General features: G+C 46.3%; 1 protein-coding gene across 1 annotated transcript in view; it reads right to left on the bottom strand.

The window, feature by feature from the left end:
- The window catches only part of DRG1 (developmentally regulated GTP binding protein 1), a 62,227-nt gene extending 44,864 nt beyond the window's left edge, over nucleotides 1-17,363 (bottom strand). The window contains exons 1-3 of the mRNA XM_078667720.1: nucleotides 17,192-17,363; nucleotides 15,636-15,759; nucleotides 4,119-4,294 (exon numbers count right to left, since the gene is read on the bottom strand). Of these exons, the coding sequence (XP_078523846.1) occupies nucleotides 4,119-4,294; nucleotides 15,636-15,759; nucleotides 17,192-17,233 (342 nt within the window). The 5' untranslated portion in view covers nucleotides 17,234-17,363. The remainder of the gene's footprint in view (nucleotides 1-4,118; nucleotides 4,295-15,635; nucleotides 15,760-17,191) is intronic.
- Between the last annotated feature and the right edge of the window lie 8,430 nt (nucleotides 17,364-25,793).

Raw genomic sequence — 25,793 nt, 5'->3', positions numbered from 1 at the left:
CCACCTGAAGTGGCGCATTCCGGGGCAGAGGGGATAATGCTACAAGATATGGACGAGGAGATCGAGCGTCCGCCGGAGTGAAGATGGCGGCAGCCGCTCCGCTCTAACTGCAGAAAGAAGGGAGGAGACACGGTTGCAGCACGTGGGGCTAGAACGAAACTGGACCGCCCCGGAGCGAACGAGACCCGCTGTTGCAGCTGGTGGCACTGTGGCCGCTTCCACGGGACGGGAGCAGCCGTCCTTGAGAGGCTCTGCTGGGTGAGGACAAGACAAGTCCCAGCCCGCGCAGTACAGTCTAGCTGAGAATGCTGCAGTGTGAAATATAGCAGGCCATGGACCACAGAACCTGGAGGAGATTGGCGCCAAGGGCTTCTGTATTCCTCGGGTAGCGAAAGGTACTGGTACAACCCCCTCGTCCCCCCACCAGCCCTCCCCAGAAATGTTTAGGTCTCGCTGAGTCAGCGCGCAGGCGCTGCTCAGAGACCTTTAGTAAGTGAGTTTTGGAAATGCTGGTGGCTGACAAGCTTGAGTTCACGCGAGCGCGCACGCACGCACGCCAGCCTTCAGCGCCATCTGTCTTTTGGAAATGCTGCTGGCTGACAAGCTTGCGTCACGCGCGCCAGCCTTCAGCACCATCAGTCTTTCCTCTCGCTTTCTACAAGGCGCATTCTTGTTTGGCAGGCTTACAGTCCAGTAATTTATACAGTAAGCACTTTGGCACGCCGCGCTACTCCTTTAACAATAACGGACCCGTCATTAATTTTGTTGTGCACTTTAATTACAATAAAAACCTCCCTCGCACAAGATAAATCCGAAAACGCGTCCTCCGTGTACATTTATTTGTGCCCTGCCTCCCCTACTCCTCCGACGGCTTTTGTGAAAATGGGGCACTCATATGAAACAATACAATTTAATACCCTAAGTAAACAGTAAAGATGTAAAACCCATAACGAGGTCATCATGGCGTCTGTGGATACTATGTTATTGTTTAAGGCGCAGACCGCCACAGTGAGGAACAGGAGACTTCAAGCAGCCCTCTTATCCCGCCCCCTCCCCTTCCCATGCTGCCTTTGCAGAGCGCGTCAGATCGGGATCCAATTACAACTGTGCCCGTACAGCTCTCGCGTCTCCATGCGTCCTGCTCTCCTCATGGGGTCCCGCTCTTTGCTCCCCATGTACCTCCCTTGCTCCCTCCTTTTGCCCCTTTCTCCCTCTCCTTGCTTTCTTTTCACCTTCCCTACTTCTTTTCCGTTCTCCCACTTCACAAGCTCCTCCCGCCCTCACTCGCACGGACTACTCCATCCGCGCCAGAAGCTTCCCAAAGGAGTGAGTCATGGCTGCCAGGTGGCCCCGGGCCATGCGTGGCACTTTCAATCCAAGCAGAATTCCCAACCCGCGTTCACACACCTCGAGCCGCACGCGGACAATAGCCGCTATAGTGCCTGCACCATAGGAAACCGCAGCAAGGATCCCTGGAGATGCAGGCAGCAGAGCCCTTGCTGGGTAGGATTAAACATAACCGTAACTTACCAGGGTAGTCAGTGGGCCGGGTGCCTGCTGTAGAGGTGCGCACCCAACTGCCCGATTCCAGCTGGTTCACGCATGTTACACCCAAGATTAATGCGCAACCGCCAGTCCCACGTTTAAAGATGGTAGCTCAGCTGTTCATGTGCCTGCAGCATAGATCCCAACACAGCATGCAAACCGAGTTGGTGCACCAGCCAAGTGTGTGACTGCTGTTCCAAAGAGGATCGTGTGACCCCAATCCCAATGAGACAGTAGTTTATTCGGTTAAAACATGTGATGCCGAGTAGTGAGTAACTTTCAGATAATAATTCCAGCTGACAATGAGGCCTGCAGCAACGGTCTCTGCTTTCTCCCAGTTTGCATGCCTTTTTTCCGTATCAGCCATGCTCCACTTCTTTCCATTCCTGCCTCGCGTCTTCCTTCTTCACTCCTCGCTTTCCTTCCGACCCTCTGTGCTATCGAGAATGGACCTGGGGGGCACTGGCTGAGGTTTGGCGAGGTCCCTCTTTGGGACACTTTCCTGAGCGCTGGGAGAGGTGAGTGGGCTGGCGGTGAGTTGAACAGTGGACTATGCAAGGGTTGGGCAGACTGTGGTAGTAACAGACACTGTTGTGGACCCTCCCCCTGAGAGACTGCCAAAGCACGAGCCTGTCTCACTGCGCACTGTGATCCTTTCTGCCCTCAGAGTATCCAACCCATAGGCAAATATCTACCCACCTGTATGGAGTTTGCCCCACCCATTGGCCACTGCTTTTGAGGGACAGTTGAGGAAAACTAACCCCATCGGATTGAAGGTGCTAGTAATACTGGAGGGCAGGAATGCGGGGAGTCATGGTCTCCTGGCTTTGTCTCACCATGAGAAAATATGGTGAAGTCCTCCCATAGGTAGGAGCAGGACCCCAGGGGTGTGGCTAATCTACTGGGTGAAGGATGAGTCTCCGCCTGACGTCCTCTCTGGAGATCCCAGGCTACATGGCTGGATGGCATTCATTTCAGCTATTAATCTGGATGTCTTGACTGTTTGGGATGAAGGACTGGGGTCACTAGCACCACAAGTAACTGCACTTAAGCTCCTGGAGGTGGGCAAATGTCCACTAAGGTACTTTGAGAGAGCGGATAGGACCCTTATCCACATTACGGAGATCATCAGGCTCCTTATTATGAGCCCACTTCTGGTTCTCCATCAGGGTTCTACTAATGACTGGTGCACCAAACACAGAAAACTATTTAAAAGTATGCCTTGCATCATTATAATTGAGCCTTTGACCCTCACGTGTGTCAAGTAGCTCTCTACAAATCTACGGATTGATTTATGTGAAACCAATAAGAAATACTATTCTTTCATTTAGTAGACAAATAACACAAAATAGGTAATAAAAAACGGGATTCTATAACCGTAAATGAGCGTCCTGACTCTTTGGATCTCTGCAGCCTCCACACTGTTAATAAATTCCTCAGAAGTCACAGACAATGAAGGAGATCACCATCTCATAAGCACAAGACTGGCTGTTCACCAACCCATAGATCCTCCATCTGCACCTCTCATCAACAGTCTGCTTCAGCTCCGGGACACCCGCGTTGGGGGTAGATGTGCGCTTAATAAATTCCTAAATATATAAAGACTTTAAAAATGTTATAGTAATATATATATATATATATATATATATATATATATATATATATATATATATATATATATATTTTTTTAAATAATTGCTGTACCAATGTTCAGGTTTCAGGATCATCTTACATTAACGGTGGAAACAACCTTCTCACAACCCATTCAAGACTCTTGAAGTGCAAATAAGTTCCACCTCCATCATTTTGAATAACCATCCACAGGATTTCTTCTAGACCCTCAGAGGAAGCACCCTCAAAATCAGGATGCCACTTATTAAAGATGAGAAAGAGTAGATGACTGGACACAGGCCTTTGTTTAATGCTGGGTTATACAGATCTAGATGTGATAACTTGAATTGCTTTTGTCATGATGGTTGCACACTCCCAGTTATTGTTCAGCTCATGGTAGCATATAGTTTCACTATGAACCCACAACTTGTATATAATATTCTTTTTTTAAAGCAAGTCTCTTTGAAAAAGGCCTTTTCATGGATCTTCTCCACAAACTGCCAAGTCAACGAAATCAAACTGCTTTATGGTTCCGAACCAGTTGGGAATGACAGATTACGGAGCCAAACAAGTGCCTTCCAGTGCCTAAAGGGGGTGGAGGGGATCTTTCCTAGACTACTCTAAGCTTTCCATAGACCTCCTTCACCTAATGTTATTTGAAGGACGATGAAAACCCTGACCAAAAGCATCACCTACACCCAACGCTAGTGAACCTCTTTTACAAGCTTAAAGTAAGGAAGAGCTTAACTAAGAGAGCACACTTGAAGTTAGTTGCTTTTCATACCAAAATCAACCCTCTGATTGCAGCTCAACAAATAGATACATCTTTAAACTGCTTTGGCATAGTTGCTGGTTCCAGACTGCAAGAAGCACTAAGTGTCTTCAAGCTACTAACAGGGAAAATCATGTACCTAGCAGCAAGCAAACAGATTTTGCCACATCTGTTTAGCAAACATTCTTACCTGTATCTTGGCTCCTTTATATCGCACAACACCAGGCACTGTTGTCAGAGTGGTGAACTCATATGCTGCGACTTCAGAGTACACCCCAGCCAGGTTACTCAACAGGGTGGACTTCCCCACAGATGGGAAACCCACAAATCCAATTCTTGCATCTCCGGTCTTTGCAACATCAAAGCCTGGAAGATTTAAAATCATGTTTAAGGACACAAAAGGGCCTGTGAATGCGGTTTCCAACAAATTCTCTTCACAGATCTCAGTTTATTGCAAAAATGAAGGCGAAAAGCATATTGCTTACTACATTTCCAAATTATGAACAAAAACAAGCCTGCTTTAACCACTGTTCGGGATGCATCATTGTCACCTAGCTGTAATGTACTTGACCCATAAACTGGTCTCAAATTGTCAGATTGTATTTTTTCAGAGCCGCCTTGTTCTTCATTATCACATTTGAGAGCACCTCAAAAGATGCGAGTTCAGAATTTCTCTTGGGGAAAAAGAAAAACCTGTTTGATTAAACTTTTGCTCCGTGTATAAGAATCTACCCACATAAAGGGTACACGTGATTTGACAGGCCCCTGAGTTCACTCATAGCATTCCCATCAGGGCAGGGGGTCAGGAGTGTTTCTCAGTTCATGTTTAAAAACTCACTTTGAATATATCTTGCTAAAGCATGATGGTTAAGCGCACAACATTTACAGACAGTAAATTTCCCGCGCAAATGGCCAAAACCTCTCATCAACGTGCAGTTTACTGATAAAACTATATAGTGTATAAACAAACATTAATAATTTGCACATCACCAAGTAAGGTGCTCAGATTTGTTTTCACCCTAATAAAATACTTTTTCATCACAGACAATTACAAAAAAATGTGCTTTCATAACTACTGAAACGTATTTTGAAGTGTTTGTACAGTTCACGTTTTCGCTATTTGAATGTTGCGCGTTATTAAAAATCTGACACCCTACAGTCTTTCGTTTCACTTTGTACAGCACCTCAGACACTACACTTTACAAAATCCTTGAACTCTTCAGTCAGAATAAGAAAAGTAATTTTAACAAGATGTAAAATGACTTCTGACCTCGGTCTCTATACACAGAGCAGATGTGACAAGATAAAAATAAGACTTAAAGACATCTTAATGCTCCTTCACTTTTGAGTGAACAGAACACCTGCTCTGTGTCAGCCCGCCAACACAGGCGACAGGCCCCAAATATAACTCGCCCTGCTAAAATCTGATTCGCCACAGTGAGTGGGCAAGTCAATTCTAACAAGGCCAATGACTGGGAGGGTGGGAGTTACAAGTTTACAGTTTTAAGGAAATGCCTCTTTTTGTATGATTAAACCATACAATACAAAATACAATCCTCCTCTCCTTCCGCATTCTGCAATCACCCTCCTACCCAATAGATGTCCACCACCACCACGTCCACCACTACCACCATTACCACGTCCACCACCACCACCACCACGTCCACCACCACCACCACCACCACCACGTCCACCACCACCACCACCACCACCACGTCCCCCTGTGACGGGTAAAGCGTCACTGGAGGGCAGGGGTAACAGGAGTGTCAACCCCGGCTGGTTAAAGAACAGAGTCTTCCTCCAAGGAATTAAACTCTAGTGGGTAACTACTCCACACCCAATAGTTAGTTGTCCCGCAGATTATGGAACATTAAAACAGGATATCAATTCACATTTTATTAGTATCGAAAAAGTTAAATAAGGTAAACACTTAAAAACACATTAAAAATAGTTTGGTTTTTCATGTAACAATGTAAACTGTACATAAACAGCAGCCCATGGTGGAAACATAAGGCAACATACACAACATTACATCTTTGACATCGACATGAAAAGAATTTTTAACAATAATAAACACCTAACAAAGACACCATATGCGATAATATAATGAACAACAATACAGAAACAAAGACTAGACTATGAAAACGCCTACACGCGTTTCGGAACAAAAAACAGACATATACGCAGTTCCTTCTTCAGGGCGAAAAAATTGTAGCAGGTATTTCGAGGGCCATCTGCATACAATTGGAGCAACCACCGGATATGGGGTATCGCAAGCTCAAGCGGTTAATCTGCGGGAACAACAAAATAGATAAGGAACCTACACGATCTGATAAGACAATAAATAATAACAACCCAGTTTGAGCTTGAAAGGTGACATATGTCTAAGTATGTAAACATACTTGAAAGCAGCGTTACCAGTGTTTAGGTAAAAAGATCAGACTGCAGAAAAGACACCACCAGCTGAGGAGTAAAAAGGCTCAGCTTTGAGGCAGTCAGGCACCTACTGTGACAATTAAAAGTTTAGATCGACCCCATTTGCCCCTTTATAGTCGCCTTGTTTCTTTATCAGTGCCTGGAGTATGCACAGGTTATCGATTTTTCACTTTGTCTATATATTGATGCCAGGAACGCCGGTCTGGCCCATTTGGGTGTTTCTTTTCATTCGAGAACGCCGGTGCTCCATACTTCCGGGTTCCATACAGACGCGTTGCCTTGTGAGCACACTCCAGGCACTACTCCAGGCACTGATAAACACCAGCTGTAGAGGCTTCATTTGCTGGCGGTGGTGGCTCCGCCCCCTTCCGTCAGCATTTAAGGACGTCCGAATTGGGCGTCTTTCTCTATCACGGCAGGACCGGAGAGGCCGATACGGATACCTTCCATCTGTTTCTAGGTAAGCCATGCGTCCTTGCTTATACCCTTAGTATCCGTACTTTGTACCCGGAAGTGTGGGATCCTTTCCCCTGCTCGCCTCTATTTCACCGTGCCTCTCAGTCCTACCGCCATTGTATCCATCACTTTCATCTCTGGGTGTTCCTCATTTAAACGAGCGCTCGGTTTATTTAATTTCTTGTCTGACATGACCACTCGTTTGAGCGGGATTTCATTTCCTCCCTTTACACTTAAATCCACATTTAAACGAGTGCCCGGTTCGTTTTATTTCATTTTTTGTCTGACATCACCGCTCGATAGAGTGGGATTTCCGCTCCTCCCTTCTCAATTAAACCCATCCTCTTAACCTGTAGCCCCATGTGTGCCCAGGCTGAGGTTACAAACTCTTAAATTGACAGGTGGTCTGTCGGGAGGTCCCTGTGTAGGGTTTTATGTCCCGCGGGACTTTTCTCTCTTCTCCCCCCCACCCGGTCATGTTAATTGAGTCAGCTCAGATTAGAGAGGCTCATACTCCACGGTAGACTGCTTAAATGAGGTTTATATTTTTTGATATCGTGTTATTTTCCTAGAACGCCACACAGAAGCTTCACCTACCACTCCCCACGAGATATCACCCTTTTTTATCATAATTTTGTTCATCTATGGCTACTAGGAACAGGCATCTCTAGCTGTATGCAAGTATATCCTCTCTGGGCATTTCATATGATCTAATGGGACCCATAGCCTTCGGAGCACTCATGGGTTATTTATTCCTTTAGATTCAGGTTGTGACCTGCGCCCTTCTTTCTCTAACTATCTGTTTGGACACCAATAAGCTTAGGCACCAATAAGCCGTATCCTGCGCCCAGCCAGCTGGGTCTTCAGGTTGTCTGGTAGGTATACCCACTACTGCCTTTTGCAGCTCCCCTTACCCTATTTATTAGTAACCAGTAGAGAACCACACTTTTTCTGAACTTGGGGGCATATGTTTTGTCTCCTTAGTTCCCCGCAAAATCCTGGAAGGGGATGGTTACCTTTTAGTTCTACTATCGACAGTAAGCCTCTAGGATCCACCCACGTGTCGACTCACTATTGGTTCACATTGTGGTAATATTTACTTTTCATAATCTGCTCTTTTACTTCTGTTTTGTAACCCATGGTTTCTCTAGAGGAGGCCTCTCTAGTCATTCGTCTGTTATTTTTCTATTAGACTGCAGCGGATTTCTTTGACCTTTCTGATCCTTATCCTCATGGATTGAAGGACAACATTGGCGCTCTGTTTCTCCAGAGTAGGTGCTATAAGGATTATATGTATACGTAGACACTGACATTTATTTATCTTCTTTATCTAAACTTTTAATTGTCACAGTAGGTGCCTGACTGCCTCAAAGCTGAGCCTATTTACTCCTCAGGTGGTGGTGTCTTTTCTGTAGTCTGATCTTTTTACCTAAACACTGGTAACGTCGCTTTCCCGTATGTTTACATACTTAGACATATGTCACCTTTCAAGCTCAAACTGGGTTATTACTTATTGTAATATCAAAAAAGAGAGCAGGACAAAAGAGTGCAGAAGAGCAACGAGAGTTGTTGAAAAACACCTGGTCAGATAGTTTTTCTTGTAATCCGTTGTTTTGGCAAGCGTGCCGCCGAAAGTTACACAAAGGAGTAGTGGTGAAGCCAGCAGGTACTGGATAGTATGGGCTGTGACGGGGACAGAGAAACCTTCAGATTCATGGTTTCTTGAAAACAAAATACCTGGATGTTAAAAAAAAGTTTAACATTGTGTGACTTTGGGTGAAAAAGCATGTCACACTTTCAGAATTCATACGGTGAGGCTGTGAAGGGACCCTAATGATTTCTTCTAGTATCAGCTTTGCCAGGGTGGTTTCGTGTTTTAACTTCCAGGTGTATGCAACACATTCCTGCCATGAAGATGGACCTTGTGGGAGGTTTCTGTGGTATGTGCATGTGAATCAGTGCTGGGGCACATTGCTTTCCCTGTTTACACTGCATGTTAGTGGGCTGAGGTACAAAAAAGCGTTAGCTGTCAGGTATGTCGGGCAGTGTGTTTTTAAATCCCCGGAGGCCTGCTATGCTTGCTCCTTCACTGTTCCTGTTCGAATTTTTTTTTTGTATTTTAGTACATAAGCACTAATTACAAAACATGCTGTGCAGGGACACAGATGAGAGATAGCATGGGTGGACGGGGGCTAAAAGCACAGAGGTGAGAGCGCGGCGTGGACAGTAATAGAGCTCATAGCTGAGAGGGCAAAATAAACAACCAGTGGAAGGACTTCAGGAAGGAGCACAGAGAAGAGCATGTGAATCCTTCCTGCTAACAAAAGAGAAGAAAGGAAATGCCAGTGATGATGCAGCCAAGAAATGGACAGGCTTTAAGTCCCTTGCATGTAAAAAACAAGCATGCACCCATCAGAAACAATGCCCCGTCTAGGTTAACAAAAGACACAAACGATTATTTTTCCATCATACAAAACAGCAGTGGCCTTTGTTAAGATTCTACTCCCTGATTTCAGCATGTTTGCTCTACAGAACAGTGGCTAAGAGTGACACGGTTTCCTGAGGTAGGGCCGTACCGCACTACAGTGAGAAGCATCAATAGCTCTCCCACCCAGACACAAATGATTGGGGTCTTGGTCTGGATATTGAGTGTCCCTTAGTGGGAGGCCTCCTAAAGGAGCAGACAGCTGTGAAGCTTCCTTTGCTGGAATGCGGTGCCCACCTTGGTGCCCTGAAGATCCTGCGCAGCCTGCTAGACAATACCTAAAAAAAGATGGAGCAGTGGAGGAACTACATTCTGGCCCTCGATACTCCTGCCTCAAATGACTGGATCTGACGCCAACCCTGCAGCAGGGAAAAAACTAGCAGGACGGCACTTGGCAGCTTGTACAACTACTGCAGTTGTCCCTTGTGGTAGGCCCTGTGGTATGGCCTTGAACTGCAACCAATGCGAGGCGTACAACACTATGACATCAGGGATTTGCTGCAACACTCAGTGGAGTCTCCGGATAAATGATGTGAGCCCGAGGTGCATTGGACGACCCCCCATGTGAGGTGGATGGCATGTCCTGGCCTCCGGTTGCCATTGCGTGACTGCATCCTGCACCTGCCAGGGAAAGCTGAGTGAGACTGTGCAGGGCGGTCAACATTGCTCCTACCCAGCAGACAATAAAATGCAGATTACTCACTGCGTGTGGTGCCTGGACAGAGGTGTTTGCGTTTTGCAGGGAGGTTGCGGGTTACATGATGTTTTCGCTGCGCTGCAGCTGATGATGTGCCAGACCCGTGTATGTGTTTGTTTGTTTCAACTTAAAGCTACAAAACAAGAAAATTCCATTGTGCTCAGGAAGTGGTTGTTTTTGTGGCTCGCAAAGCAGCTGTGAAAAGTGATCAAAAAACAAAAGTGCTCCTAAAGTATACTAAATGCCATCACGAGTAAGAACACATGTAAAAGGGGCAGTCTGTATGGGAGGTTACAAAAGTCCAAAAGGAGGGACTAGTAAGCCATTTCACCAATCAAAAGTACCAATTTACGAAGGACAGTAAGAGGAACCAATGAAAAAGATGGGTGGTGCTTGAAACCCATATTGTAGATACAGCATGTCTCGAAGAGACAGCCTGCATGTGCTACCTAGGTGGGACTTAAGAAGAAAACTGAAAAACGATTTGCGGACATTACCACGATCCTTGTGAAAAGACCCAAAGCTATGTCTTGGAAATAGACAGTGGCACCACATTCAGCAACCAGAATTAAAGCATGATCAGAAACTGCACAAACTAAGAATACAGCCATAACCACACAAATTAGGTGGGTGACTGGCCACACAAAAACGACCAGCTGAACAAGCTCCTACTCACACTGGCTCCTAAAAAACACAATAAACCTCCATGAACAACTCATACCACAAACTGCCACATGCTTAACTATGCCCCTCATCCTCCCTTGAGGGTGTGAAGACAGATATTTGGAATGTACACATAACACAAAAATGAACCCTCTGACCTAGGCATTTTCTACCCACATTACTTTCATACAACCGCACACTAAATTAGGAAATAATAAAGTGTATTAAAGTGTATGATCGAAATAAGGAGAAACAAGATCCTAAAACTAGTTGTATCTGGAAAAAATAAAAAAGTTTCCAGCTGCCCAAAACTATAAAGTCTGTAAATAGTTCATTTTATATGCTTAACATGTTAATTGTGCTGTGTAATATAATTGGCAACATGAACATGACTAGCTACTGTGGCCGAATGCAGAGTGACTTGCTTAAAAAATTAAAGTGATTTAAAAATCAAAGAAATATATGCAAGTAAATCTTGGTCTCCAGTCCAGACTGAACCGAAAACCTCATAGTAAGCGGTCAATCTTCATCATAGTAGCTCATCTCTGGAATGCACTGTGTCCACATCCAAGGTATCAAAATAGTCTGGAAACATCCAAAACAAGCATTTACAATGCAACGGTTTCGCCTTTGGAAAAGTTAGAGCTATTGGCATTGTAAATGACAAAATTGTATTTATGTGTTGGTTTTGAAAACCGATAAATAAATGGCATTGTCATTTACATTGCCAATAGCTTAATCTCTCGCAAATGTGAGACCTATTGTACCCTACGGACGAGCTCAGCAGACAGCAATTACTACCACACACCCAGAGCCAGCCACACACACCCAGAGGCACACACACACCCAGAGCCCCACACACCCAGAGCAGTCACATACACACACCCACTGGAGCAGTCACACAAACACACTCTGGAGCAGTCACATACACACACACTCTGCAGTAGTCACATACACCCTGGAGCAGTCACATACACACACACCCTGGAGCAGTCACATACACATACACACACACACACACTGGAGCAGTCACACACGCACACACTCTGGAGCAGTCACATACACACACTGGAGTAGTCTCACACACACACACACACACACTCGGGATCAGTCACATACACACACACACTGGAGCTGTCACACACGCACACATTCTGGAGCAGTCACACACACACACACTGGAGCAGTCACACACACACTGGAGCAGTCACACACACACTGGAGCAGTCACACACACACTGGAGCAGTCACACACACACTGGAGCAGTCACACACACACTGGAGCAGTCACACACACACTGGAGCAGTCACACACACACTGGAGCAGTCACACACACACTGAAGCAGTCACACACACACTGGAGCAGTCACACACACACTGGAGCAGTCACACACACACACACTCTGGAGCAGTCACATACACACACACACTGGAGCAGTCACATACATACACACACTGGAGCAGTCACATACACACACACTGGAGCAGTCACATACACACACACTGGAGCAGTCATACACACACACACTGGAGCAGTCACACACACACACACACACACACACACTGGAGCAGTCACACACACACTGGAGCAGTCACACACACACTGGAGCAGTCACACACACACACACTCTGGAGCAGTCACATACATACACACACTGGAGCAGTCACATACATACACACACTGGAGCAGTCATACACACACACACACACACTGGAGCAGTCACATACACACACACTGGAGCAGTCATGGTTTTCAGGTGTTTTAGTCTAATTAGTTCAATGGAAGCAAGACTACAATACCCATAATGCATTAGGTGATGACAAAGGATGAGGACTGGATACGATGCCCCTAATGACGGAAAGAAGGCAGTCCTGCTATAGAGGTGTGGCACCAGCCTCTCCGTGGGGGTGTGGTTCCACACCTTGTCCCGCCTGGGGTTTTACATTTGAGGCTGTCACAGTGACGGTTTTCAAAGCCTGACCTGTTTTGCGTGACTTTCCACGGTAATACCACTGGCGCCCCAGGGTTGTAGCCGCAGCAAGTGTAAAACCCGGTGTCATCGAACAGAAATGGAGCAGCCCTTGCTTCCATCAAAATATCCATTCTAAATGTTTGTAGACTCTGGGGGTGAGACTACCACTTCCTAATGGCGAGCACAAACTTGCATGTAAAATAGGCTTCGGTGTCATGTTTATCACTGACGGATAATCTCTTATATATGCCTCTTAACATCACTTCCGCGCCCTCTCCCCTCCTGGGAGTGAAACATTGGACAGCTCCGTGGGAGATCGCCTTTATCTGCTTTTAAGGGGAAACCATGAACAGGTCCGTCTGAGACTCCCAGCTACGACCCCACCTTCTTTGATCCTGGACTGAACCATGTAAGAACCCCCCCCCCCTCCTACCCCTCCATCCGAGACCCTGAACAGATTTTTTTAATTTTTTTTTTATTTATTTTGTGAGACCCTGGAAAGTCCAGTATGGGCACCCCCCCCCACCCCCACCCCACCCCCCCCTCATGCCCTCCGTTATGAGACCCTTGATAGACCCCACCCCCCCCCCTTCCCGCCGAGTGAAAACCGAATCAGATCTTACAAAGCCCCATACCACGTCCAGTCCAGACATCAAAGCCCAGTGACCCCAACAAAACACAGCCACATCCTAGGCATATGCAAATAAGCCCCACAATCCTATTCCATTATTACCACCCCCATACTCTTTAGGGCTGTATCCCAAATCCCTCACATACTCGTAAAAAGCATTTTCCCGTGGGAGCGGTAGTCTTAGCCTCCCACCCCCTTCCCTCCCAGTGCCACCTGTGGGAATCCGCCGGGTCGAACTCCTAAGGGAGGGTGCATTTTAGAATTCCTCCAGCTGCGCACACCGCAGCCCATCAGCACCAATAACGGGGAGCCCCAGTCCTGCGGGAGGGGCCCACGGGAGCCTGGGGGGGTCTCCTCCGGCACCCGGGGAGGGAGCGCCGCGCCCGGGGGACTCGCACAACTTCACCCGATCCGGCTTTGTCACTCAGCATTGGCATGTGGGAGTCAGGCAAGGCGAAGAGGCGGGGGCGTGGGGCGGGAGGTGGAGAGAGGGCAATGGGTGCAACAGAGGAGAGGCAGGAATGGAGAAAAGAGGGCTAGACAGAGAGTGTCATGAAATGAAACATTCGAGTAACCCGAGAATTTTCTCCGAGACCAGTTCGTTAAGTCGTGATCCCGCTTGGCGTTAATAGGCTGCACTCACATCTCCGACTTTCTGACTGTGGGGGAACCGTGATAAGCCTGATTTTAACATATTTGCCATATAACATTGTATTTAAAGTTTCAAAATATTATCCATAAATTTAGTTGTCACTCCTCTGATGGGATTTGCAGCAGCATCTCAGTAACACTAATATGCTGCTGCTAGGCTGCTTCGCAGATACACAGACCAGCATTAGCGAGGAGGAAATGGAGACAAGTTGAGACAGACATTAGCCTGTTAACAATTAAGATGGAACTCCGTAGTGGATGAGGTCACTTTAATTACCGAAGCAATGCGCGCTGCTAAATTAAAATGAGAAGAAGGGGATTAGAATAACCTCTGTTGGTCAGAGTGAACATTGCAAGGCATCAATGTGCGGGCACGTGAACGCGGTTACTATGGTTACGCACGCGAGGAATCCCCGTGCAGGGGGAAGGGAACAGGGTCCAGGCAACCTCAACAAATATATCTTAAATTGTTTTATAAAGGCAGGACGAAAATGATGCTTCGCAACAGCAGCCAGCTCGATGCCGCTGGAGATTGCTGTTGTGAAGGCATTTTTTTTTATTGTGGCCAGTGCACAATAAAACTGTAAAACTATTTTTACAATGTATCAAATAAGCGACTGCACGTACAGTGGGCAACTAAATTATTAAACCAGCGGGCAAATAAATTGCTTTATAACCACGAGCTCTGCCTGGGGTAAAGTATACTTGTCGAGAAGATAGGTTTGGAAAGATGCACAAAGAGAAGGAAGTGTGGAAAGATGCACAAAGAGAAGGAAGTGTCTGATATTTGGATTAGACCCTGTAGTTTCAACCGGTCTTAACTGTGGGTAAAATTTGCAGATGCGCTCGGAGGAGGCACATTTTTGGGTAGAAGAGGTCTGATCAGGATACTACTTTAACCCCTTCCACGCTCATGACGAGCTGGGCTCGTCATGAAGTAGCCTCCTCGCACGCTCATGACGAGCCCAGCTCGTCATGAAACATGGGAATCAACAAATCTCAGCACAGGAGGGGAATATGCTGAGCATCCATGGGGTTAAGGAGATGGTAACTGCAACGTGGCCTAATCTGACTTGCTGCGGGGGCAAACAGAATACAGATGTCCAAGGAGTGACCACTACACCAAAAGCATCTGCCTCGCCAACCATCCCACTGAAAACAAGTCAGGTCCCGGGCCGGCCAGCCAATCACAGCGCGGCCCGGGGGATGACGTCACGGGGGTGTCCCGGGCCGGCAGCCAATGACAGCGCGGCCCAGGACAAAGGGGCGGGACTTAAAAAAAGCCCGAGAAACGCCCCCGAATCGCGTTTTCACGAGAAAGCGTGATTGACAGCCTCTGTCTCCCAATGGCTAGCCTCCATTTATGGAGCTAGCCAATAAGAGACAGAGGCTTGACCAAAGCCCCATATGTAGGTCATGAGATTTCGCCTTGGGCGGAGCAACTGCTACGCAGTTGCAACGCCAGGACGAAACCTAAAAATCTCAAATAAAGTCTCTTCAAACAAGCCTTTCCAACCATCCAGGACTCCTGTGTGCAGTCTGACCCCCACCGAACTAAAACGTCAGGAAGCAAAATCCCCCACAACTTCAACTGCAGTTCTAAACAGGATAGGGAATTCGAATCCACTTGAATCGGCTGTTAACACTGTTATTTAGCATACAGTCATAATTTGTCACAAACCCAGTAAAGAAAAAAAAAAGAGAAATAACAAACCTTCTCCTGGCCCTCCTCCACCACCTCCTTTTGGAGTTATTAGCTCCCTGCGAAGTTTGGCCAGGCGAGCTTTCAACAGCCCCAGGTGGTGAGCTGTGGCCTTGTTCTTCTGCGTACGGGCCATCTGCAAAGTGTCAATGACAAATATTTAAATTACAAATAAAATTTTTGGCCGACACAAGCTGAATGAAAGGGGGGAATTGTATTCTATAGGAACCTAGGGAAATCGCAAATACTATTGTGAGCATGCTGATACATAACAAAGGAAGGCCCATTTAGGAAAACTGTAAAACAGCAGATGTGAGAAGATGGGTCCAAACATAAATAAGCTGTATATTTCTTAACAGTTCCTGTTAATAGTTTTTTTTTTACCACAACCTCTGTATTAAAGCATCAATATCCCTCCTCCTGGAGTCTGCAGTCCAGAATTATTAATTTCCTTTCGGCTGTTCCCCCATTCACTGTTTTGAACAATGTGCACGCATATATTGAGGAGAAGGGGCAGATTCCTTTGCTCGTTCACCTCAAAGTATTGCTCATCTAAGTGGCTTCTCGCCTCATCAAGCTTGTAAAAACGTTTTCTTCCAAGGTGAAATATCACTCCACGCCACCACACACAGCAAACTTGCCAGCGTGGCCTACCTGCAGGCCAAAATATATTCTGGGGGCACCCCACGACCTAGTCTTTAACTCTGACATCTCTCATGTAGTCCCATACTGCCAGTCTCCTTCCGGTTTGGTTTGCCTCACTGTGGGCCTCTCTTCTCTTCCTTGAGGCCATTTCCAAAATCTCTAGTCTACACCTCCTCAGTGAATACTATATTTACGCCTCTGGCTCTCACGTGCCTTTCCTATGGCAGAATCCACCTTCACGGAGGTCTCAACTATCTCACTGGTTCCAACAATGGAACCCTGCACACGAGGCATCCTTCTTGGCATATATACACACACCTCCAGGGAACCGTCCCTTAAACGAGTCTACCCCTGGGGGCTGATCCGCCCTCACTGAAAGATGCTCTCCATCGCCTCGGTCCACACCCCTCACCCCAAACTCACAAGTGTCCTATTTTGTTACCGCCGTCCATCACTTGAGACCTGTCTTTTCACAAACTTAGGGACTGGCAAGGTATCCCTCTCAGGGACTTTCATCCACTTGAGTGAAGCTAATCCAGCTGAAATAATTCTACCTCCCTTCACCTTCCTGGTCTAGATCTCGTTCAGTAAACCCACAACCTGGCGGAGTTATTGAACTCTAACCTAGCAAAGGGGAAAGTGACTTCCAAACGTGAGCAGTTCCTTACTTTACATACTTATTTTCAGTTACTTGACTTTTGCTGTTCACATCTACTTTCATGCCCCCCTCAATGTATTTCCACACAACGAATACCTTTCTACATCTCGTCGCCGTGTTCTACACCCCCACCGTGGCTGAGGGGCTGTTCCAGCTCACAGGCATGTCTCTCTTGCCTGTGTCTCCCTCCCAGACTCGCCATTGCTTTTGCAGCCCCCTCCCCAGCCGCTCACTATGCCTGTCCTCCTCCCCCGCCCCATGGTACCTCGGCCTCAATCTCCGCTATCTTCGCCAGGGTCCCGCTCATGGTGCCGGTTCAGGGAGGCCCGAGGCAGACGGAAAGAACGAGCCCAGGAGCCCGTGAGCGGCTGGAAAAAAGACTGAAACACGCAGGCGCGAGCGCGAATCACTGGCAGGGCCAAGCTAATTAGGCATGTTTTGCATGCGTGCTTCCGTCACGCGCAGCACAGTGGCAAATTGATCCCGCCTCTCAACCAGCGCCAATGGGAACAAACTACGCCACAACCCATACATAGGCCTAAAGAAGAGCTAGACAGCTAACTTGTCTACTGGAATGTGCAAATGGGTGGCGGAATTCCATCAATTGAACAAGGAATCGAAAATTCGTGTCGTGAATGCTAGAATTGTTTTAATTCTAAAGTTATAATGCCATGTCTTGGCAGTATTAGGCCGCCAGTGTGGGTGGGGAATGGATGGGCAGAGTATTGTTTTTGATTCAGGCGTCAATGGAAGTCAATAGATAAATACATTTTCTCGATTATTATTTTAAAAAATCCTACTTTCTTCTTCTAAAATGTTTGCATGTATGCATCTTATACCAGTCGGGCTGTAACTCGCCTCGAACCTTTACGCCCCAACACTTTGAAAAGTCAATGAAAAGGATTTTTTGGGAATCAGCACCCATCAAAGAAAATTATCATATGTCTTTTGAAATAAATCAATCCAAGAAAATAATGATGGTAATGAACAGGTCCGGACTGGCTAAGAGAAAGTCACTTGTGTTTCTGGATTTTATTGTTTGGATGAAGTGATAAAGAATATATTCCTATCATCAGTGGAGTCCGGACCTGTTCATTACATCATTATTTCCTTGGATTGATTTAATTTCAAAAGACTTATATGATAATTTTCTTTGATGGGTGCGGATTCCTAAAAATTCCTTTTCATTGTTTTTTGGGCGTTTGCTCAATAGGGAGCAGATAGGGTTGTGCTCCCTGGTTTCCTAAGCACCATCGCTACACTAGTTAGCCACTTATACTAATAGGTGCAGTTCCTTTGCCTCGACCCTTTTTAGGTCGAGACCTGCGTAGGCTGCGCTTGCGCAGTCTCGCAGGGAGAGATCTTATGTTAAGAGTGTGGGGGCTTGAACCCGCCCCTCTTCTCCATTGGCTGGCTTCCTAAACGGAGGCCAGCCATTGGAGGAGAGGGGCATCACTCCGTTCAAGCCCCGTCTTTTTGGGATTCGGGGATGTGTTTTTTACTTTCTTTCTCTTTTCTTTCTCTCCTCTTTCCATTGGCTGGAATTTTACCTTCCAGCCAATGGGAAGAGGAGAAAAAGAAAAACAAGCCCCCGAATCCCAAAATGAGGCTGCGTTTCTGCCTCGCCTCGGAGAAACGTGGTGGTGTTGGACTGCCCTCCTGAAGGCTTGTTTAGTATCTCAGCAAGATGATGTCTCAGAGCGCTACGAGGCGGCATGGTAGTGCTATAATAGAGCTACATAAAACACATCTGCACACAAAGGCCTGCGCCGAGGCCAGCATACGTGCAAAAGCACCAGTCCTACTGTCGAGGCACATAAAATATTAAGTGCATGCTTTCCCAGGCGGCCCCTCGCCGGGGTGCATTCGGAGAGCGCACGCCTGCTTGCGCCTGTTTCCAGGGCTCCGCTAGCAAGACAACCGGAATTGAGTGATCATTGGTCAAGCCCATCCTGACGTCACGCCGCGGCAAAGTCAATAGGGCCAGCGCTGACTGCCTGCGAGCGCGAGGCGCGTTGCATACATATCTGCTGCTGTCTCCGTGGCAACAAGGAACTCCACGCCGGGTAGTAGGGGCCTGCACACTCCTGCCCCCCCTCCCTCCCTCCCTCCTCTACGGGTGGATTAGAGGCAAGTCTAAGGCTTTAATGTGTTTATCGGCTCTAGGAGGAGGGGTGGAGGCCGCAGGGGGCACTGTGGTAAATAAATAATTAATTACCGGTACTATTTTTCTATGCATTAATCAAAACAGATAGCTCAATAAATAAGAGGCAGGATCCGTGGAATCTGAGTCAGAAATGGCTTTAATCGGATGGCTCGAGCCTAAAGACCATAAAGTGGCATTCAATGAAATGGAATGGCAGCTGCAACGTCTCATCAACAGTACATAGTATATATAGGAAAACATTACAATTGCATTGAATACAGTAGGCGTAACAAGTGACAAACGTAAGATAAGAACATAGGGGCGTACAAAGAAGGCGTGCACGTAGACATGTGATGAAAACGTCACAGAAGTGTCATAAATGGGTGGATACATGGAGGGGGCTACCTGGGCAGCTGGAACCTTCAACCTACTGGTGCGCGCAAACGAGCCATGACGTGTAACTAGGGAGAACTGGGGGCTCTGACTTCTGCACTAGAAGAGGAGACTAAAGTCTGGAATGTCAGGACGACATGTACCTATAGCATATCGGATATCTCGTGTTTGGAGAACATGTTGATAGAATCTAAAAGTCATCAGGGCAAAGGCTACTTGACACTAAGGCTGGTGCATGCATATATTCTACATGTATTGCGTGTGCTATGAATCTTCTATGGATATTAATTCAGTAATTCTCTTGCATGGAGACAGGAAGACTAGACTATAGCTGAAGATGTTTATGCGGTTCGAAGCTTAGGAATGTGAAGCCGGGGAGCTGAACTGATAACTAGAGGCATAACATATTCTTGGCAGACAGGCAGGCAGGCCAGGCCGGGCACCGCGCTGCTTGGCAGAAAGTAAGCGAAGGGTCAGGGATGCGGGAGGGGCTGTATCGCTCCTTGGAGTGGTTCAGGAGACTGGAGCTTGAATCTGGCGTCCGGGCCCTTTTGAGGCCTAGAAACGGGGACAACTCGATGAATTAACGTGCACAATGTAAAACGTTGGCAACATAGGCCTAATACTCGTTGCTTTCACGAGGACTGGAAACTGGCATACTAACGTTGGACACAACTATAATTGCGTCTGTATTCGGTCAAGGGGGAACATATGCATATCGATCATGCACATATAACATATAATGGGGAACATGTAGGGACACATGACAAGGCAAAATTCAATTTTCCTCATTCCCTCCTTGTGCCCTACGTTTCCTTCAGGAAACATCAATATTCATGATACCATCTATCTGTTCATAGAGCATCATTTGCTCGTCTCGAATCTTCTTGGAATGGGACTTAGGACTAGGAATACAAGAGGTAGCGCACAAGCCGCAAATCGCAGGGCCACATTGTAAACATAGGCAACAACTGAATATGATCATGACTACTATTCCTAGGAATGACAGTACTTTCCATCCCCAGGCAGATATTATATTCCAGAGCCAACCGGACCATGTCCAGGTGCCTGGATTCTGGTGTAACTGATGGGCAATTTTATGAAGTCTGGTTATAGCTGAATAAACAGACGGTGCGTTATTAGGAATGAAAATGCAGCAACTAGATCCGATGACTCTACAAGCTCCGCCCCTATCGGCCAGTATGACGTCAAGGACGAGACGATTTTGAAGCACGACAAATCTCATAGCAGATTGTTCTTCAGTTAAGTTACCTAGAGCGGAAGTAGTCTCATTCACTACTGCTTCAAGGGTTCTGGTTAACCTACGTATTAGCTTACTATTCTGGACAGGACCTATGAAGAAAAAGAAACCTTTATTGAAATCTGTATACTGTTCTAAGGCAGTTTCAGTTTGATCGACAATCGGGGACTCAGTCTCCCTTCTATGTCTAACGTGTACTAGATGTGTATTTCTGTGATAATCGGATGGGGCTAGGAAAACTGGTGGCAGTAGGAAGGCAATATAACATGTTCCATCCCAATCTAGGGGCAGACGAACATATGCGGTCTGACCACATACAAAATACGAATGACGTGAGGCTTTGAAATTAGATTTCCCACTGTCACTATACTCGACCACAGTAGTACAATCACTATGTCCTAGATGTATTGAACCATTCTTTCTGACACATAATTCACCTTTCACTGGTAGGACTGTAATAGCAGGCAAATCTGGAGTAGTCTCGGACTGAACATTCAAAACCATGAAATTCGAGGAATAATTACCTAAATCATATACTTCATTTTCTAGATCTAACCCTGTTCTATGGGAAAGTCCTTCCTTGTCTGGGAAACATGTTCTATTCAGAAGGGACTTATCGTCTGAGGATGACGTTAACGTAAACCATGCTCCACACGAACCATTGTGTGAAAACGGATAGGGAAAGAGTGGCAGAACTCCCTTCGGTGTCTGGAAAGGGGGGAGTCGACCACACACCCAACAATTAGTGGCATTGCTGGTCTGGTGTGAATAGTGTAACATTCGGATAAAAGTATTGTTGCGCATGGCAAGTCTGTAGGATAACTCGTGAGGAGGTAGTTCACTAAAAGTGTGCTCTACTGTATCATTAGAGGAAAAATGTACATGTGAATCAATAGGAGGAAAATATACATGTAAAACATAACTTATGCATGTAACCGTAAGACTCAGAAATAACATAAACAATAAAGTGATTACGCATCGACTGCGCAAATTTTTATAATAACGTATTTTCTTAGAGTTTCGACTAACTCTCTCACTATGGGGGTCTATCTCATACATGTCAGGAACCTGTCTAACCGCTTCACCCGAGAGGGCCTTAAACAATTAAACTGTCTGACTTGCTAGACCTCAGTTTCTGTTTATACTCCTGCTGCGGAGTTTTCTCTAACAGGGGAAGTTTAGAGTCAGTATCTGGGCAGTCCTTGAGAACGGGGCAGTCCTTGAAAAAAGTCTTTGGACGGAGTCCATGAAATCGTTTAACGTGACTGGAGTGGATCCAGCCTTTGCGGCCCTCCACCTTGATTGCTGTCCTTGTGGTCATCAAAACGAGCTTCGGTTCTTTCCAGCGGGGCTCCAGCGGACTTGAACGATCAAAATTCCGGATCAATACTAAATCGCCTGGAACGACCTCGTGCGGTTTCACTTGCGTGTTGTCTGGAAAGGCAGCAGCGACCTGTGAACGACAAGAGAGTAGTGCAGACATCAAGGAAGCCAGGTAATCTGTCAGCATATTACTGTCAACATCTGTAATTGTACGTGGCATAGGCGTACCCCACATGTTCGAGGGACGACCGAAAACAACCTCGAAAGGTGACAGACCTGAACGGGAGTGAGCGACCATTCTCATATAAAAAAGGGCGACTGGCAGAGCTACCATCCAATCTACGCCTTTTTCTGCGCAAACCTTGGCAATGCGGATTTTCAGAGTCTGATTATGTCTCTCGACGAGGCCAGCTGCCTCGGGGTGTCGTACACAATGGAACTTCCACTGGTACCCTAACAGAAGAGATACTTGTTTCATGAGTTCGGATGAGAATGGCTGGCCGTTATCTGAATACACGACCCTAGGCAAACCATAGCGGGGAAAAAACTCACGAACCAACTGCCTGGCAGTGGTCGCGGCAGTGTAATCTGGAACTGGATATGCTTCTGTCCATCTGGACAAAGCGCATACTACTACGAGGACATACTTGAAACCTCGGCATCGATCCATCTGAATATAATCCATCTGGAGGACTTCAAAAGGGTGGTCAGGAGGATGGAATCCACCTTGTTCCACCGGAATACCTTTACCTGGATTGAACTGACAACATATCATGCAGGTACGTACTTTCTGTTTGGCTGCTGCTCGTAAGTGCTTGTTAAACCAAATATTCTGGATGCTGTCTAACATGGCTTTCTCTCCCAAATGTGCTGGACTATGTGCGGTGTTAATAATAACTTGAACCATAGAGTCGGGGAGAAACCATGTGGCTTTTCCCTTCGTCAACCATCCCTGATCAGTCTGGACCCCTCCTTGTTCAGACCATTTCTTGATTTCGTCGGGAGTAGCATGTGACTGTATGTCTAGTACATCTCGTGTAGGGTCCTTAACTGTCATACAAGTAGTCTGATCTAGAATATCTGTCTTTGTCGTGTTAACTGGAATGTCTGGAGTCTGAGCTGTAAGCTTGGCTGTTCGATCTGCTAGATCGTTACCTTGAGAAATGGTGTCAGTGGCTTTCGTATGTGCTTTGCACTTCATAATGGCAATGGCTTTCGGTAAATGTATTGCTTCTAACAGAGCTTGAATGAGGGGGCCATGCTGAATCTTGGCTCCATGACAGGTCATGAAACCTCTTTCTTGCCAGAGTACTCCAAAGTCGTGTACGACTCCGAATGCATAACGTGAATCTGTATATATGTTTACTTTCAGGTTCTTGGCTCGTATGCAGGCTTGGGTCAGAGCGATGAGCTCTGCTGCTTGAGCAGACAGGGTATCAATACGATGTGTTTCTATGACTTCAGTTTCAGTAGTCACTGCATACGCGGCTACTAGTTCTCCTGTACTTGTTCTCATACATGAACCATCCACATAAAGTGTCAGGTCGGGATCAGGTAATGCAATGTCTGTCAAGTCTTGTCTTGGCTTCGTCATGATGTCAATAACTTCCACACAGTCATGTGTGGCAGGATTTGATGTAATCGAAGGTAACAGTGTAGCAGGATTTAGAATGTTGCAGCGTCTGATTTCTATGTGTGGCTGAAACAGTGTCAGTTCATAACCTGTTAGTCGTGCAATTGTCAAGTGCTGAGTCTGTGTTCGGTTTAAAAGAACTTCCACAGAGTGTGGAACTTGTACTGTCAGGGAGTGTCCTAACACTATGGAATCACTTTGTCTGATAGCTAGAGCTGTGGCTGCAACTGACTTGAGGCACGCAGGCAGAGCCTGGGCTACTGGATCTAATGTGCTAGAAAAATAAGCACAAGGCTTGTGTTGTCCTGCTTGATCTTGTGTGAGGACAGATAATGCTGTACCATCGCGTTCAGTAACAAAAAGGGTAAAAGGCTTACTGTAGTTTGGTGTCGCTAACACAGGTGCATTACATAAAGCTTTCTTTAACTCGTTGAAAACAAGTGTATGTTCCTGGGTCCAAGGGAGGACAGTCGATGTGGCTGCCTCCTGTGTCGTTAACTGTATCAGTGGTTTGGCTAGATATGCGTACTGAGGAATCCATTGTCTGCAGTAAGAAGTGAAGCCGATAAAAGCTCGTACCTCCTTCTGTGTCTTGGGCTGTGGAAGATGTGCTATTAACTGGATGCGGTCAGGTGTCAACTGTCTACCCCTCTTGGACAGTAAGTGTCCAAGGTATACCACTTGCTGGACACAGAATTGTAGCTTCGAAGGGGACACCTTGTGCCCCATCTCGGCCAGAAAATACAGGACTGTAAGTGACGCACGTTCGCAGTCACGTTCTGTACGGGCTGTGATCAATAGATCATCGACATACTGGAGCAGGGCAGTGTCAGTTGGCATGTGAATACTGTCTAGTTGTCTCTTAAGTGCTTGACTGTAAATACTAGGACTTTCTGTGAAACCTTGAGGAGCTCGTGTGAATTTATAGCTTCTTCCATTTAAACAGAATCGGAAAAGGAACTGGCTGTCTGGATGAATGGGGACACTAAAGAATGCGTTCTTAAGATCAATAACAGTAAAGAACTCTGCTTCAGAATCAATGGCAGTCAATAGGGAAGAGATATCTGGGACCACTGGGTACTGGGGTATGATACATTTATTAAGTTCTCGAAGGTCAATCACTAATCGATAAACTGGAGGTGCATTTGGATCAGTACGTTTAAGAATTGGAATGATAGGAGAATTACATACATTGGAGTCAGTTTCTACAACCACTCCTTGAGCAATGAGCTCGTCAATAATTTTTGATAAGGCTGCTACAGCCTCAGGTGGCAATTTGTACTGTCGGATTCGTGGTAATACAACACCTCGTTTCAGAGTAACACGATAGGGTGTAATGTGCATACAACCTACATCAGTTGGACCTTGCGCCCATAAATGCTGTGGTACATTCAGTAATCTTGGATCAAAATCACGTAACACATAATGACCTTTAAAATCACGTAAAAACAATCTCACACCTTCCGGAGAACAACATATTACTGCTCCTAATTCTTTCAATGTTTTAATGCCTAGTAAATTTTCAGGACAGGATTTCGTGAGTAACAAGTCTGTAGTTCGGGACAATGGACCAACTTCTAGGGAAACTGGTTTCGATATTTCATTAACAATAGGCTTTCCTGAAAATCCCAGGGAAACGTTTCTTGAGCCTGAGAGTGGAGCCCCTGGAACCTCGTCATGACTGATGGTAGTCCTACTTGCCCCTGTATCAATCAGAAACTTTCTGTCTTTCCCTAATACTTGACTGTGTACATAGGGACCCTCTTGATCTACAGGAATCTCGATGAGAGGCAAGCCAACCTCCCTCTCTAGGCTGTTTCATGAATACTGCTGATATTCTGGATAATCTGACTGCGCGTACTGGTACATCTGTTGTGTAACGTGTTGTGTGGCAGCTATAGGCTGCGGTACTGTAACTGTCTGTTGTGCGTTCTGCGGTGGCTGGGAATTCTGCGGAACCTGTTCTTGTCTAGGAGGACGTGGTCTCTCTTTCGCCTTACCTGTAGCTATGTTGTGTTTCAGAACTGCACATTCGTTTATATAATGACCTGGCTGTTTACAGTAATTGCATGTCCCTTTAACAGGAACTGCAGAATGACTAGTCTGATTCG

Source organism: Lissotriton helveticus, chromosome 11, assembly GCF_964261635.1.
Source record: "Lissotriton helveticus chromosome 11, aLisHel1.1, whole genome shotgun sequence".
Classification (NCBI taxonomy): domain Eukaryota; kingdom Metazoa; phylum Chordata; class Amphibia; order Caudata; family Salamandridae; genus Lissotriton; species Lissotriton helveticus.
This window is presented reverse-complemented; position numbering and strand designations above follow the sequence as displayed.